Source organism: Lepisosteus platostomus, chromosome 13, assembly GCF_059453375.1.
Source record: "Lepisosteus platostomus isolate fLepPlt1 chromosome 13, fLepPlt1.hap1, whole genome shotgun sequence".
NCBI classification, from domain to species: domain Eukaryota; kingdom Metazoa; phylum Chordata; class Actinopteri; order Semionotiformes; family Lepisosteidae; genus Lepisosteus; species Lepisosteus platostomus.
In genome coordinates, this window is record NC_142623.1 from 9,183,699 (window position 1) to 9,201,677 (window position 17,979).

The 17,979-nt window shown below is 39.4% G+C and overlaps 1 protein-coding gene across 3 annotated transcripts in view; it reads left to right on the top strand.

Annotated features, from left to right (window-relative positions):
- LOC148649840 (synaptotagmin-like protein 1) overlaps positions 1–16,816 on the top strand; it is a 31,604-nt gene extending 14,788 nt beyond the window's left edge. For 2 of the 3 annotated variants that reach the window (XM_088603027.1, XM_088603028.1), the window contains exons 2-15: positions 535–976; positions 1,649–1,797; positions 3,262–3,448; positions 4,425–4,482; positions 5,445–5,487; positions 6,035–6,123; positions 7,490–7,606; positions 8,335–8,501; positions 9,777–9,879; positions 10,332–10,493; positions 11,606–11,684; positions 12,110–12,209; positions 13,158–13,363; positions 14,656–16,816. In XM_088603027.1, coding sequence (XP_088459153.1) covers positions 849–976; positions 1,649–1,797; positions 3,262–3,448; positions 4,425–4,482; positions 5,445–5,487; positions 6,035–6,123; positions 7,490–7,606; positions 8,335–8,501; positions 9,777–9,879; positions 10,332–10,493; positions 11,606–11,684; positions 12,110–12,209; positions 13,158–13,363; positions 14,656–14,810 — 1,743 coding nt within the window. In that variant the 5' untranslated portion in view covers positions 535–848 and the 3' untranslated portion in view covers positions 14,811–16,816. The remainder of the gene's footprint in view (positions 1–534; positions 977–1,648; positions 1,798–3,261; positions 3,449–4,424; positions 4,483–5,444; positions 5,488–6,034; positions 6,124–7,489; positions 7,607–8,334; positions 8,502–9,776; positions 9,880–10,331; positions 10,494–11,605; positions 11,685–12,109; positions 12,210–13,157; positions 13,364–14,655) is intronic. The other variant, XM_088603029.1, reaches the window with a different exon arrangement.
- Positions 16,817–17,979: the final 1,163 nt, after the last annotated feature.

Here is a 17,979-nt window from a genome sequence, read left to right on the forward strand (position 1 = left end):
TCAGGTTTTTATCAGAGAGCAACCTTCAAAAACCTGTAAATAATAAAACCGAACTGTGCTATTGTTTGGTTAAAGCCATACGGTGTGGGACTAGGTTTGGTAACAGTGTAAAAGGACAATGGCAAGGACATTTGTTAAAATATTGAAACATTTTCAGCGATCATAAGATTTAGAAGACCTTGCAACTTTAGAACCTACTAATTGCAAAACAGCTGAATATTTGGATTCAAGTATTACTATGAACTGTTCATTTTTTCTTGTTGTAAAACAAAACAGTGGGTGGAAAGTTAACACATTTGAGGATGTGAGTCACTTTCTTGCTGTACAGATCTTATCCACTCCTTCAAGCCATCGAAAGCTGTTGGAAGCAAAAAATGATCAAGATAAGCTGAACACAAAGATTGAATTCTCACATTGTCTACTTTGACAAGATCAGATGTCAGAAGGAGAGCTTTTTCTTTAATTTATCTTTGCCTAAACTATAAATCTCTCTTTCAAAGTGAATCTAATGTACCTTTCTACATTTTTCCCTAGAAAAGAGGAGTCCCCTGAGGGTCAGAAGGCAAGCCCAGGAGAAAGGATGTGCTGAGAATCCTGCCTTCATCTGTGAAAGTGGACCTATCCAGTGCCCAGTTCACAGTGCCACCTGGGTTTCCATGGCACTGCAGTGCAAAGCGACTAATAAAGCTGAAATTTTGGGTCTAATCTGACCCTCTTCTTCACTCAGCTCATTTCCCCTTCAGCTCAGGGATGTCATCTGGGACATCCTTTAAGCTCTGAGTGGGTTGGCACAGCCTGCCCCCCTCCTCACCTCTTCCTCTGTATCTAAGGCCTGCCCCCCACCGGCGATGGAGTCAGTGCCCAGCTCTGACAGCCTGCTGGACCTCAGCTACCTCACAGAGGAAGAACAGGCCTCCATCCTCAATGTGTTGCTGCGAGATTCAGAGTTGCATTGCCTGGAAGAGGGACGAATCAGGTGAGGCGGTGGGGGTGAGATTTGGGTTCCTGGGTCAACAATGTCAGTTAGTTTGGTTTGCCATTACCATTCCCTTATAATTTTCAGACCACCTTTTGTTTCTTAACTGAGTGCACTCAGCAGTAAAAGGAAGATCATGAATTATCTGATAATTTTCTTTTTTGGGTTTTTGATGGAATCATTATGATGTAATAAAAAAAAGGTCCAAGCTAATGTGCCACCGTAAACCTTTGGGGCATTGGTTTTATAAATCTGCATCCATGGCAAGAGTGCTGTCTACTAGTCCACCTACACTACTTAAAGCAAAAAAAATGGTTTTCATTGGAGGTCTCCCATTTTAGTATTGCCCAGGCCCAGGCTGGCTTACCTTCTGATATCTGACAAGATTAGCCTAGAAAGCAGTAACCCTGCTGTAAGAAAGCTACCATCTATGGTTCTTGATAGTCATAGGCCTATAAAGTTTGTAGGTCTATACTTGAATAATACAGAGGCTAAAGTCTTGAAAGTCGCAGAAATCTTGTAATTAACTGTTTAGCTCAGGGGAGCGGATGTCCCTGTAACAATCCACATCATTGACCACTTCTGCAAATAAAGAAATCATGGGACTGGCACTCTGCATTAAGTATTGGCTGTGATATCTTTTTTTGTGATATCTCCCTATCTTTTCTGTAGCAAGCTGCGACACACGGTGTCCAACCCCAAGGAGCTCAAGTCCCTCACTGGAGAGTGGTTCAGCGAGGCCAGATCCAAACGCCATAGGAATAGGAAGTATGGCTCAGATATCGTTCGTGCATCCATCCGACGAAAAAAGAAGCCTAAAGGTGAGTGTCCCTGAGCTGTTGGGAATGCTTCAGTGATGCAGACAGCTCCGGTACAGTTAAACAGATGCTCTCGTATTGAGTAGTCATCATGGCCATTATTTGACATCAGGACAGAATTATTTTTTCTGTTGAAAGTCATGGAGGACCACAGCAGCATTAACAGGACTGCTTAAGTGTCTGTAACCTGTCTGCCAGTGGCTGATCTACACATTTAACACTTCCCTGTACTCCAAAACTCTATACCAAAGCCCCAGTGTTATGGCAAAAGATGCTGTATTTTAGATGCAAAAGGAGTTTAATTAAAACATTTCTGTGCTGTATAACACCGTAATCAAGTAACACACAGTTTTGTTTTGGTTGTTCAGATCTTGATACATGGTCAGTTTGTGCCTGGTGCAAAGAAGGCATTATCTCAAGGCTGTTATCTGTCAGATGTTGCTTGCTAATGCTTCACACGCCCTCTTCTCAATTTCTGAATTGCAAAATATTGCTCTTTTGGAAATGGACAAGCCTGTAGTTTGGTTGTCTTTAATACTACAGTATTTGGTAGAACCCTAATTTAGTGTGGTTGTAATTATCAAGATACATTTTAACTGTGTTTTGAACTGAACAGAATAATTTGCTTGTACTTGGAATTGCTGTTGTACAGTCAGAAAAGTGTGTATTTTCTCTACTAACCAACTCACTTTCCTTTACTGTATCAAACACAGAAACACTGTTTCCAGACAGTGATTTTTAAAGGTTATGGCAATGTAATATAAGAATGTAATCTACATTTCATGTTGATTTTATACCATTACATTTTTGAGAATATTATTTTCTACAATAAATCATATGCAAAATTCTGCTTATTTGAGAGTGGTATCCAAACTTGGGATTCATATGTTTAGCATAATATGCAAAATCAGTCATCAACATCACTCTCAACTATAGCAAAACAATAGCAAAAATCTTATTACTGTTCATGAGAACTGGGTCCAAATTTAATCTAATGAAATGTAAAAATAAAGTGGTAAAACTCAATTGAAAGTGTGACATCTGTCCTCCATTTTCCTCTCAACCTCATCTACATTAATTATTTAAAATGGCTTAATTAGGAAAATGTAACATGTCTGTTCATGCCTGAGAGATTTTGCTGTGAGTCATGTACACATTTTGACTATTTTCTTGGAATAGTCTTGAAGAGACATTACATATTTCCAGACAAAACCCAGGGCCCCAGAACTGTGAGGCAGCCATGCTAACAACTGCGTTACCATGCAGCCCAACAGGAAATGTCCTATTTAAAATAACTCTTACCTTGAGTTAGATTGGAAACTGGAAGAATCTACAACCCTTCAGGAATCACATTTGCTTCTCATCAAAACATCCCAAAGTAGTTGTCACCACAGTAGTTTGCCCTTAGTTGTATATTGAGATGTTCATATGTTCTAATTGGCCTCCACTTCTCACTCATTCCTGTAGATGTGCCCCTAAGCATTTTAGCCACCAGCAGTGTTTTCACTGTGTCTCCTTACATTGACGCAGCGGAGAAAGATGAAGTGGGACTCTCCAACTGCCTCCTAGAAACCCCAGCACTACCCAATGGAGATATTCATACCACTGCAGAATTGAAACCACTAGGCACTGACAAAGAGGGAGAAAATCATCTGTAAGTCACCAATCTTCCATGTCTTTAAATGTGGGGAATCGTTATTTCTGAGTTTGTAATTTAAGTCATTGTGTATTCAATTTCACTCTATTATTATTATTATTATTTCACTCATATTATGGCACACAGTACCTGCTGTCATGTAAAATACTGCCAAGTGACACAATACTGTTTCTTTATTTTGTGTGCCTATTAAATCAACTACACATACACATTTAATATATAACATATTTAAATGAATGGAGAAAGGCTACTTACTGGTGTTGTGACATCCTAAAAATGGAATAATATAGATATTTTTTTCCTAGGTTCTAGAGCACCTTTTCAACAATAGCACCTTCTCTTTAGCTTTCAGTCCTGCTAAAAACAGTGTAAAGATTTAATAAGTGCTGTAAATACAAGATGCAAAATGCATTCTGTATGTCTTTCCTGATACTTCATACATGTGTCAACAGCACCAGAAAATATGATGATGCTAAGCACAGAATCCATAATCATAAAACTGCTGGTGAGATAATTACAGTATCTGTACAAGTCAGAACCCTTACTGTTGTGACTCTCTTTCAGTGTTCCTTGGTCTTGACTACAGTCAAGTTGGGTTTTGTCTCAAGGCAGTTTATAATGATATTTTGCTTTTTAAATTCTGGTAGTTTTATTGTGTGAATTAATCAAAACAGGACTTTTACAGCTGATGCCATCAAAGACTTTTTTCACAATAATGTGATGTCACACCAAATCCCTGGAGAGTGAGTTGGTTCATACCTGTCTGCAATCATGGTTGGACAGTAACTGGAACTGTTTCAGGTGTTTTATACTATCAATACCAGGTGCTGTGTGATTAATAACCAGTTAAGCCCAATAATTAAGCCATTACATCCCTGAAGGAAATGGATTGAACCTGACCTGGTTTGGCTAAACCAGAGCTTTGGCATTCCTTCCTCTAATTCTCCTTGCTGGTTCATGGCATGTTTTTCAGTTCCAAGGACAAGATGAAGCAGACTTCTCTTGAAGTTGGCAAACACTCAACTAATGAGGTTAGTCATGTTTCAACCCATCAGACTCAGAGGGCACAAACCAATTGGGTTTTGGTGATAGACATCCATGATCCCAATGAGACATGGTCTTGAAGGTATTATGCCTTCAAGTCTTCTATGGCTACCCGTTTATGAATGCCCATCATAGGAAATTAGCTCTTTGTTTTCAGGTGTTGCCATGCACATACGATACATTAACTTTACTTTGCCATGGTTTTACAGTTTTGCCAATCAATTTTTATGAATATACCCTGCTCTATTTTACATTTTTTAATAATGAAATATAGGACTAATTCTGGCCTACCAAGTTCAGTGAAAGTCTTTTCAAACCTAATTCATAATGTAAAGTTCCAGATTTTGGTGTAGAGCTACACACAATGGCCAAAGTATTATGAACTCGACATAAAATGTCAGCAAGAAACGTTTGAACAGGACATGACATGTAGTCCACATGGTTTTCACATGCTGCCCAATCGTGATTGATTTCTTCTCCAGGACCACCTTCATAATCCATGGAATGTTGGCCAGTGGGTGTGCATGCATTTATGCCTCCAAATGGTAGCTGCTACAGAAATAACATTTTCTATTACGGTGCATTTGCATGGAACATGAGTGTTCCAATGAGGAAAGATGGCCTTACACAGCTGTTTCTTCTTGACATGATGCTTGCCACGTTTCTCTGTCATTAGGAGTGGTATCCAAATCCCCCAGTGGATATTTTGGTGAAAACCTAAAGTTCTTGGAATCCACAGCTGGATGGGTAGTGCTTTTCCCAGGCAGGAGATCCAAATTGACATTCTACTTAATTTTAAAACCTCCAAGAGTCTTTGCCTGCTGCTTGCACAACAAATGGTTCTAAACATTGACCACCCTTTATTTGAAAACAACGTTTCCCACTTGATGAAGTTGAGTGGAATTAACTGTTTTGAGTTTCTTTTCTTAATGCAGTCTTTGTCTTCCAGGTCAGTGTAGTCCAAGAGATTCCCAGTGACAATTCAGATCAAGGTACAGCCATTTTTAATTCAGTATAAATAACCAGTATTTGTTAAGCAAATCTAGCTTCCCATTAATGGCCTGTTATGGACTTCCTGTGTGTTACAGTCATATTGACTGGCAGTGGGTGTCATTATCAGCATATGTCAAGTGATTACATTTGGATTACATGAACACATGCCACATAAGAACAAATTCATAGTAACATAAAAACTGAAGAGTAGGAGTGCATTATAACAGCTGAAAGATTCAGATATTTTCCTGTTTTGTTTGAATAGATTGCTCACTGAAGTAAATAATTATTAATTTATTGTTTTACTTCCACTCAATATTTGTTTGTCTGTTAGTATCTTTACCCTCTGTATTCGACTGTAACTTTCTTGCAGATGCCAACTGATTTTTAATGTTCTTTAACATTATGAAAGGGATTGAATTGGTGAGGGATTAGTGATTAACTTTCCTGTTGTTGCTATTTATTTTCTATAATGGCATACATATACAGTATATGCTAATACATTAAGGTGATTGCTTCAAATAACAAACCATCTGTCTGTTTCAGTGTCCAGTAGTATCCAGATTGGGAAGAGTAACCAGAAGCATGTATTAAGTGATGGATCACAGTTGCAGATTCCAACAGTGTCAGTGCAGGTACGGACTCTGCTGATTCGCTTGCAGTAGGAGACTGGAGAGGCCTGCTGCTTTGTGACTCATTTGTATCAGACTCAGTGAACTGAACTGCTGTCCTGCTGTTCCATCCTATGACCGTCAGTGTGGATTTAGCAATCGCGAACAGATCAGCTTTGCAAATTAAGAACAGGAGGATGTGAGGATGAGATATAAAGATATTGTTACTTTATAAGAAGTGTGTGTGTGTGTGGGGTGGGGGGGTCGTACGAATAAGTGCTTTATAAGTGATAAATAAATCCTAAACCTCCCACAGCCTGCAAGTTGTACTGAAGTTTCCTGAGATGTTTTTTGTGAAAACTCAAGCTGCAGAATTGTGAACATATTATGACCTCCTGACAGTGCTGCTAGAAGCGCCAGATCACAGGGCCTTGCGGTAATCTAATCCAGAAGTATAAATGCAGGAAGTAATCTCCCTGCTTCTGTCAGTGGCAGTAAAAGGGCCTAAATGAGCTATGGATCCTCGCTTACTTCTGGAATGACTGTGTTGCCCTCTACTGGTATGTTTAGGGAATAAGATGCATCATTACTTTACTGGTGAATAGGTTTTGCATTTATTTTAAATGATCTAACACAGGAACAAATAGGAAAAAGCCAACACAGACAACAATGTACAAGTGGTTCAGCACCCATCGTAAAGTAGGCCCCTCCCTCCATGACATCATCCAAGCTTGCAGAGCTCAGGAAGTCTCCATACCTGTTAATTCCAACCCTGCGCCCAGTGGCTTTACACCAACTCTGTACCCCTGCTTGGGGAATCCTGGTCAAAGCCGGCTAGCGGATTGACTTAGGTTCAACTTTACAACATCAGGAGAATGGATCTGATCTCATGCTTGGAGAGGGTGACTTTTCTGGTTTAGGGCACAAAATCAGTTTCCCCAGAAATATACTTAAGTCTTTCAAAAGAACTACTGTATGTCCCACTCTAGTCTATTTTCAGACGATGGGGTTTCAGCTAATTTTGAATAACCTTAGCAATAGTTTATTTCTTTTGCCAGCTGCTGCCAATGGGTTTCTGGTCCTCTGTGAACTTGCAGTGTTATCAGTCCTTTGTCTGACCCTTAACCTGGCAGTTTTACGCTGTGGTCTTGCAGCATGAATGGATGATGAAAGTGCCCATTTCAGTGGACATCTGTATACTGTACATCTCTCACATCCTGGTACAAGGGTTGCAGCAAGTTGGGTTAATCCAAAAGTAGAAGGCCTACAACAAAACAATCTGTGATTCCAAGGATGTGTGCCTGAGATTGAGAAGTACTGGTATCTGTGAGTCTTTTGCATGAACCATATTCCACTGTAGCACTAACCCCACCCTCTGGTCTCTGTTCAGATGGACTCACCATCAGAAGGAGACTCAGACACACTCTCCAGCAGTGCTCCATTAGAGCATGTGAGAAGCCCCATGAGACCCAGCAACTCCATGTCCAGCCTGCAGTCCAGCACCATGGTGAGCACATTGTTATAGCCTACCTGCACCACAGTACAGAAGCAGCCCTACTGATTTCCTTCTCAAAACCAGCACATGAAACATCAACAGAGCTGTACGTCTCAGAAAGTAATCCTGTTTTATATGTGTCGGCAGGATTCTCTTGTCTTAAACACAAGTCTCTTGATCAGCTATTGGAAGCAGCTATTATTATCCTGCAGACACTGATGACATACAGGGTTGGTTTCTGAACTAAAAGCACCTCTTGTTGCTCATATTTAGACAATGCATAGTCTGCATGAAAGCAAAATAAAATACAGAGTAATAGGACAGAATTATTCTGCATTTTGTAGCCCAGCCAATATATATACATTTCAGCAGTAGTACTTAATACCCATTGTTTTTAATCATCACGACTAGTTAAAGTTACTGAAACTTCTGCATTAAGCTGACTTGAACTTGGTGCATCAGTTTTTAAAAGGGACGTGTAAGAATCCACAATTCAGGTTGCGAGATACTGTTCAAAATCTTGTTGTTAATGTACCAGTTTGTGTCTTCAGCATCTCTCATTGTTTTCATACCCTTTGTTACTTTTTTAGCAAATGTGTATTCGTCAATGTTTTATGTATCATCACTCCAGAGGATATGTGCTGAGCGGTGCCACAACTAGAAGACGTTGTAAGCAACCTTAACATCACTTTTGCCCTGGCGAGCTTTAGATTTGAGCGTTGTGCTCCATGTCTCCGCAGCTCAGCGGCAGCATGATGAGCCTGTTTAGCTCCGGGGAGTTTGGTACTCTGGACGTGAAGGGAAGTGTGCAGTTTGCTCTCCGGTATGACACCCAGAAGGAGGAGCTGCAGGTGCTGGTGTGCCGCTGCCAAGACCTGGCGGAGGCCAAGAAACAGCGCTCTGACCCGTGAGTTGCTCCACCCTCTCTCGGGTTCAGCCAGCAGGGGGTCCTGTACACAACCGAGAGCAGCCAGATTCACTGTTGATGAGACGATAGGGAGACTCTGTGTTTCATCTAAATATTCCTTAATTAATTGAAATAATTCATCTTTAATTGAAAAGATGAATCAATGAAATCCGCAGTGGGCGAAGCATTAACAGCATGTCCCTAGTATTATCCCCTAACCAGTTAAGTAGTGGAGGGGAGTTCTAACTTAAAGAACAGATCATTTTGAACAGCATTATAATTCATTACCTTAACAAATGTGACTTTGTATTTTTTATAAATATTCATGCTATTGAATACAATTGAATGCGCATTATTTTCATGTTTTATTTTTAGTTTATATGCTAAGGACTTACTTAAATCAAAAGTTTAATAAATTGTTTCTCAGTTGCAATCATCAAGAAAAATCATGGACGAGCAATGGTACCACTTTAATAATTGTAGTACGTTTCCACCGGTATTGTTTTTAAAAATGAAACAAGAATGTAAAAAAAAAAAGTGCTAAAACTCTATTAACACTATTTTAACATGATAAGAAGAGTTTTACTGTAACTATGCAATTGTGCGAACCTTGTTGGTGGAAGAAAATCTCCTTTCCTTTTTTTGTTTTGTATTATTGTGATACTGGGTCAGTCTCTGCTTCCCATCTGGTGCTTGTCAAACACACAACACCACCCAACGCACGTGTGTGATCTGAACGTGACTTTTCAGGAAACAGGAAGTAAGGTGTAGTTTAATGTGCTTGATTGGTTTTCTAACATATAGTATACAGATTGGTACCAGATCTAAGATTTGGGATGGTTTGGACACATAGACAGAAACCTCACTTCTCCAGTTTCAAAAAGAAATCAGGAAAAACAACTAGACTGTGCTGCAAATCTCAGCATTCAACAGTGCATAATATTACATGAAATTATGGAACATGCAAAGGTTAATTTAGGAACATTGCAGCTTAATCCAGATATATTGCTATATATTGCTAGAATTTGCAATACAATCCTAATACCACAGTTTGCAAATTAAGTGCATCTCCTGTAGTAGTTGGTGTTATATCATTGTTGGATTGTATTTGGTCTTCTTTTTATGCTTAACGTATTTTGTCAGCCTCATTTTGTACCCCAGCAGACATACTTTCATTCATCTGGAAAGTTGTCTTGAAATATGGAATTTTATTTTTGCTCTTCTGTTTTAGTTAAGATGCTGAGGCTCTTGTCTATTTGGTGTCTACTTTTTCAGGTATGTTAAAACTTACTTACTCCCAGACAAATCCTCTCACAGCAAGAAGAAGACTTCAGTGAAGAAAAAGACTGTTAACCCCATTTTTGATGAGACCCTCAAGGTGAGTCCTGAATCCATGTTCATAACCTCCTGCAGTACACCCACCTCAGCTGCCTACAGCAAATCAAAGGCTATTGACCTCTCCGTTTTGTAAATTGCCATTTCTGCTCATCATATATAGCCTCAAAAAATATCACAAACATTTTCTGCCAGTATTAATAATCGTTCAGTTTAGGGCTGAAAATACAAAGAAGATGAAGATAGCCTCAGTAAATATTTAACACAAAGATATAAGATATATTTGGACTATTAAAAAACACAGTGCTCCTCAAGGAAATATATTTCTTTGAATAATTTTGAGAAAACAGTTCAGTAAGTGGTAGAACCTATTACAGCAAAAATTCATTTTTGATGTTTGAAGGTGGCGGCTGCTAGCAACTGCACAAGCCATTTTGGGGCAGGGGGCCTCTTCTCATGTATAAACATGCCCTTTTCTGTTTTATTATTTTCCAGTACAAGATAAAGATATCAGAGGTCAAGAGCCGCACACTGAACCTGTCAGTGTGGCACAATGACCCCCTGCGACGCAACATCTTCCTGGGTGAGGTGGAGGTTGCCATGGCAACGTGGGACTGGACCAACACTCAGCCAACCTGGTACGACCTTTCGCCTAGGGTGAGTTTTCCAGTCTGCCCGTATTAAATTGCCCCATTAGTCCACAAGCACACTTGCGGGTTGAGACAAGGACAAATTGTGAATAGAGACAGCAGCAAACATCTGACCTGTTCTAGGGGTACTTAGAAAATGAGTAAATGAACTGTGAAAATTGTGTGCCTTGGAATAATATAATTTAATTTATGTGTGTGTATTAAAACAATAGAGCCAGCTTAGATGTATGATCCATTTTTCAAAAATATTTCTCCATTAAACAGGTGTATACACTGCTTTTGGCTGGCGATTTACTACTACGTTTCTTAAGATTTACAAGTAGAATTTGAGTTATATGAGTCACATTAAGTCATGAATCTTTGTATTTCGAATTGAGAAAGCAAGTGGCATTAAATTTATAATTATTTTAATTGTAAATATTGTAAATAGTAGGGAACTGTAAATTCTTCAATTTTGAGAAATAAAGAAAGTCATTGCTTAATCTCTGTTTGCATTGGAAAAGCTGAATTCTGCACTGAAAAAATAATTCAGTTTATGGCTGCTGCATATGTAAAATCAGCTCACTGAAGGACAGAAAACACTTCTTCATACCTTCAGGAAACACTGTATGAATTGTAACGCGTTACCCTCCTTCAGTACAGCTTTTGTAAAAGTGGCCTCTTTCCATGCCTAAAGTGATCATTCACCTATTTTATTAACATCTTTGAAACACTATTACACTTGCACTCTCACACTGCCATGTGAAGTTATCAAGTGTTCTGGTACCTGATGCTGACGTGACTGTTTGTCGCAATGCAAGAGAGCCTCGTGCATATCAACTACCAACGCAGATGTATTTTCTGATATACTGTACAGTGGTTACACACATACAGTACACTCACACAGGTTAACATTAAATTGATTCATCTGTTGTAATTGAATACACTTCAGTGCTTTACACTTAGGTTATATGTAAGTAAATGGGAACTTGGAGCCTCTGTGTCCATTGAAATGATAATACTCATTACACGGTATGACAAGATGCCATGGTACAAATATCACTGCAAGATACAGAAAGTTTGAGATTGTTTAAAATGGAGCATATTGTGTGTATTTTAAAACAAAAATCACTTTCGTAGGTCCAGATGACCATTGACTCCATCAGTGCCAGGGGCACAATCATGCTGTCTTTGAAGTTTGTTCCTGCAGGAGCAGAAGGTGGGCATCTGTGATGGATCTCATCTTCCTTTTTCACACCATTTGACAGTTTTTCATTTAAGATTGTAGGTATTGGTAAAATGCAGTATTCTGTATCTTTGAGACAGCCTGCTGAAGTAACCTATTGTGCAGCAGGGCTGCTGACACACAATTACACCCAGGTGGATGAAATGGGCCCCCTGCTATATGTGGTGCTTTGAAAGCCTTTCAAATGAAAAGTTCTGTGTAAGCGCACAAAATTACTATTAAACACATTAAACATATAACAATGTGCAAAATAGCTATGTGAAATCTGGTGAAACTACATTATGGTACTGATGAGCATCGGGAATCTCATAACCTGCTGAGAAAATGTAAAAGAAGAGAGTGGTCATGTAAAAACATAAAGAGGAATGAAGGCCTGAAGGTTTTGATGCCCCTTACAGGTAATGGCATGCCATTGACAGGAGAGCTCCATGTCTGGCTGAAAGAAGCACAGGGCCTGATTCCCACCAAAGGAGGCAGTGTGGATTCCTTTGTCAAGAGGTAGGCACATCACTGTAGAACAAGAGTCATGACACGCGACAGTTCTCCAGAACATACAGGATCTAAAGATAACTAAAGAAACCTTGATAGCCTCAGTGTCAGTGTCTAAAGCATGCAGTGATTTCTGGGTGTTGATCAGGAGGTGAGCATTGTTTGGTTTGCTTGCTAAGGTTCCTTTTTTGAGCTCAAGGCCAGTTCAGCTGGAATCGGTGTGAACAGGGAAGTGAATGGGGTGATCTAATCTTCTAGGATTACACTTCCTCTCTCCCCTGTCTTGCTGGAAAGCACCTATCAAGTACTGCATTTGGAAATTATGACTGCTATGCAACCAAAATGGGTTTGGTTCATTTCGATCTCGATTGTGAACAGCTTCACCTGGCAAGGAGAAAAAAAAAATCGATGTGTCCACAGTATACCTGTGTGCTCACTGGCCAGAATATTAGGATCCTCTCCAACCAAATGTGTAGGACCTTCAAGAGCATCAAGAAAAGCAGAGGATGGGCACATTCATTTTCCACAAGTTTCCTAGATATTTGTAGCCTGCTGCCATTCCGTTCTACTATCCCATTATTCTGAACGGATCTCCTTCAGCTGAGGTTGTGATGGAGACTAAATGGTATATTTCACCTGTTCGAATCGATTTCAATTGGATCAAAATCATTTTTCTGGCTGGGAAAGTTGATTAAATTCTTTATGGTGCTTTTCGAGCCAAAGACCCATTGCCTGTCTTAGACCAGAGGTTACAAAATCTTAAGCCAAATAGTGTAAGTTCAATCAGTTGTTCCCTCTAAGATGACGGATTCTGCTAAATGTGCGCCACTGTGATCTGGGCTCAGATTTCCTGCTCACCTTTTATTTGCAGGGCAGTAGAGTAGAGCAATTCATTTCTCAAGCAATCTGAGTTAAAAGTTCTCTGAATGACAGCTCGCCATTCCTCTCCTTCTCCAGTTATGTGCTCCCGGATGAGAGCAAAACAAGCCGGCAGAAAACCCGCGTGGTAAAGAAGACCCTGAGCCCCACTTACAACCACACCATGGTGTATGATGGCTTCCAGGTGGAGGACCTTCAGGAGGCCTGTGCTGAGTTCACTGTGTGGGAACATGACACTTTCTCCAGCCAGCTCCTGGGAGGGGTGCGACTCAGTCTGGGCACAGGTAGGCCACTAGGCCACTGGCTCCACAGTAGCAGGAGATGAAAGACTGGACAACTGTTGAAATGTGTTTACCTAAGGCATTTGACATGAACAGCACTGCTTGAATTCATTTAATTTACATAATTGCTTAATTCCCAGTAGGAACTTGTTTAAAATTCATAAGAAAATTACCAAAAAATGGCCATGTCATACAGCAAAACATATTCTGTATTCTATATATTCTGTAGCCACACAGACAGGCAAATTCAAAGGAAGCGAGGGTCATAACCGGTAAAAACACGGTAACATACAAACCCAAGGAGAATCGGAGAGATAGGGTGAGGGTTCAGTCCAAGTTCAAGGCCAGGGCTGAAGTCCAAACGAAGCCGAGGGGTGATCTGGGAACACAGTCGGGAGACAAAGCAGAGCACGGGAACAAACACAGAAACGAGGGGGCTCAGTGCCCAAACTCAATGACAGAGCCCCGAGCAGTGTCGGGCCACAGTATTTATTCTGAGGAGCACCTGGGACAGGTGTGGTCATAAACTGACTCCAGGTACTCCGAGTCTGCAGGTGATTAGATTTCTGTGGCAACCAGAAAAGGGAGATGGGCTGGTGATGATGTCACTGACATCTATACCCACAGTTCAGCAGCCAGGTTGACAGGTTCACTTTGAATGAACAAATAATAGAAACATTGTTATTAGTTCTTATATTTCTTATTGAGACACTGGTATTTTACACTAACATTACAGAGTTTTCCAAATTTGTTCAGCTTTATGAAAGCAACTTCAGAAGTTTACAGGTTCACATTTACCTATCACAGTGTAAACATGGGCAGGAGAAAGAAAAAGTCCATCACTGAAGAGGTTCACAGCAAAACAGCTGTTTCAAGGGTAAAACAAAACTTGTCGCTTGCTCAAGCACACCTACAGTACTCTTGACTAGGCTATAGTCTATAGCAAAACATTTGTCTTTTTAAAAGCGAACGTGCATGTACCCCCTTGAAAGTGACATGGGATATGAACATTACTGAGAAACGAGATATTAATTTTTATTTCTCTTCCTCCAAATCTGGCTTTAATCCAACCCAGACATGATCATTGTTTCAGCATCTGTATATTTGTGCATGTTATCTGTAAAGCAAATTCTGAAATAAATCTATTGAAACATGGACCGAGACTTGAGATTGGGATCCCAATTAAGACACACTACCTTTATTTGTCAGCTTCACAGTCATTGCTACCGCATATCACGTCTGAGAGAATGACCTGCCAGACAGCGTTCCTCAATGCTCAATGTGTTGTGTTCCAGGCATCAGCTATGGCGTTCCTGTGGGCTGGATGGACTCCACGGAGGAAGAGAAGAAAAGCTGGAGAGCCATGATTTCCCAGCCCAACACCTGGGTGGAGGCCACACTGCCCTTGAGGACCAATCTAGCGCCACGCAACATGGGCAAAGAGAACTGAGAACAGGCTTGGCACCTTAGTTAGGAGGCAAGGAAATGAGTGAAGCCTCTCAAAAACAAAATGGAACTGCTACACGAAAGAGATCACTGAGGAGTGTGACACAGGTTTTAGAGCAGAGAAAACATACAGTAGCACACTTTAAGCACTCAGCCCAGACATCTAATGCTGTTCAGCTGTACCAGAACATAAAGGGGTAGTTTATTTTTGTTTAGTTCTAGCAATAGTCCTAGATGTCCTTCCGCAGATGAACATTAGGTAGTCCAGGTATAGTGAACATTAGGGCTTTTGACACTGAGAAAATGTCTAATAAAACTAAATGAAAGGTTTAGATGAGGTTGTTCTTTAGCGTTTATTTAGGGTTTTGTATTGCTTGTACAATAGTAGTGAAAGTTCTAGATCTGGAAAATTTGATCAGTTATGTCAGACCACTGCCCTGATTAAAAAACATTTTAAAACTAGTTGAAAATAACTTACAAACTGCACATTTGAATTGACCTAGGAAGCTTTATTTATCAAACTTTAACATTAAAAAGGGGAAAACAGCACAATTATAAAAATATCCTGTGTAGTGACAATCTTATGTCCGATAAAAATATATTTACTTAAGGGAATTTACTTAATTTTTTATTATACTTTCTTACTATCTAATTATTTTATTTTTCTGTGTACTTTATTTTATTTGCCTTTTGGGTTTTTTTTTTGTGTGTAAAATATATGCTACGTGAAACATCCAGTCCACCATTTACATATCTTGAAATCACTTCTCAAAACTATGCAGATGAAACAAATTTGAATTATTTTTACCAAGGAAAGTTGTATAGATTAAGGTTGTTTACAAGGGGGTCTCCTGTAATTGTCTCCTCCCCCTAAGCTGCTAGTAGGCTTCTTTTAAACTACAGTGTCCAGTAAAGGAGTGGGTTAGCATTGCTGAATCTGATTTTCAGCTCAGATGGAAATATTTTACCATTTTAAAGCCTTGTGCAGTTGATGTTTTGGAAGACATACAGTATTTGAATCAAAGCACAGTAGCCATAAAAAGAATTTGAAACCTGGAGAAAGGAAGTGAATGTTTCTAATGTGCCTGGATCATTGCACCAGTTAAGCAGGGAAGAGCTTGGGACATAGGCGAAACAGATCAGGCAACCTACTGGAAACGGACCCTTATACCCCCAAGTCAGCTAGTCCTCGAATTTCCTGCTGGTTTGAATTGTGGGAAATTCAGTTCACTTAGTTAATACAGCCCCAAAATAAAATAACAGTTCAATGAACAGAACTGACTCACTGAGAAGAGCTCACAATCACAACACTGAGCAAGACAGATGTCCAAATGTTTGCTTCCCTGGGATATGAGTATCTACTGTAGATTTCATTTTAAAATAAATGTATGTATCAGTGTAGTAGACGGGCAGTCAGAACATTCTATTAAGATAGCAATACCTTTATCTAGTCCTCTGAGAGACTTACAGAGGCTCAATCTGCTTGCTGTTTTGAAAACAATTTGAACAGCATTCTTGTTCTGTCAGAGTTCTCTGCGTAGCACTGTTCTACTTTTTGTCATTTATATTTTTAAATACCAGATTAGACGGAAGTAAAAGGTTTTTATGCAAATGAGTTTTTTCAGTCTTGTCTTGTATTTTGTATCACTTCTGCCTTTATGGTCTTTAAATCCTGGGTTATTTGGCAGTTTCCTGAAAATTGGGTTATTGATAGTGCTGTTTGTCCTCAAGAAGGTACTGTATAGAATATATTTTAAACAGTTCCAGCTCCTTGCTTTCTGAACATTTCTGAATGTTTTAAAAAATGCAAAACATAATTGCAAAGAATCTGTAAAATTGAATTTTGTATAATGTTAACAGTCACAATTTAATACTAGACTACTGTAACATTGTTCTCTTTATCACTGTTAACAACTTCAATATACACTGTTTAGATTATTTGAATTTGAAACAACTTTGTAAACTGTAAATGCCTTCAACCACTGCCATAAAAATATGCTTTACTTTTGATCACCTTGTCTAACCTGTGGTTTACTCGACATCTCTGATAATTGGACACTAAACTCCACCACTTGTTTAGAAGTATAAAGGTATAAAGAGGTTGACTGCAAGCTAGAAAATAATGCTCCACTGCTGAGCTTCATGAAAGCTAATGAAATTGATACTATACAGAAATGAGCATTAGTAATCAATCACTCAAGCCATATTTACTTAATAGTAAATATGTTTCTTGAAAGCACAATTGCAACCTGATACAATATTCCAAGGAATGCTGGCCTCTGTTTAACGCAGGTAAATTGTGTTGATGGGTGTGTTTAACCAACCAAATGTTAAGCAGTGGGCGGTATAAACAAAATGTACAAATGTCTGGTAATTTTGAGATTTCCACAGTATGTCCTGTACATAGTCTTGACAAGGAATCTTGATGGCTTCTCTTCTCTGTAAGCACAAATTGTGGGTCATGACTGATCTGCTGTGCTTTTCACTTGGACGTCATTCCTCTCCGTTCTTCCATTGGTCACACACTGGACAAGACACTTCTACCTGGGATGTACTTTCAGAAAAAAAAACATTTCGAAATCGCTGAATGCAATTGCTGAATGTGGCTTGATTCATTGTAGAAGTGTTGTGGTCAATTTTATGTGCTTTTTTTTAGGATTGAATGAAAAAGGAAAATGATCTGATATTTTTCCCTAAATGGTGTAAAGGGACCCTGCTACAGTAATAAGAACATTTGAAAAGTCACCAAGAAAATGGACCCACAGAACTCATTTGGGCGAGAGTAAGTTTGTGATCGCCATCCATTTTTGGATCCCAGGGAATCAGTTCCAATTCAGAGTTGGGGAGTTTGTTCCAAACATTTAAAACGGTCCGTACTACGAAGCCTCCTGTTTGCAAACCTAAATACACACCCATTTAGTTTCCACTTGTTTCACTATTGAACCCGAAGTAGTCCTCTAGGCTGATTTTGTCAATATATTTAAGGCTTGCAAACATTGTTTCTTTTGTTCAAGACTTAAGTTCATTTAACATGATCTAGTTTCTTCAACCTGTCAGCAGAAGACATTCATTTAAGACCAAGAATTAACCCTTCAGTCCTTCTTTGAACTGATTCCAATGTGACAATTATATTACAACTATATTACCATAATTTAATTTCTTTTCTGGACACT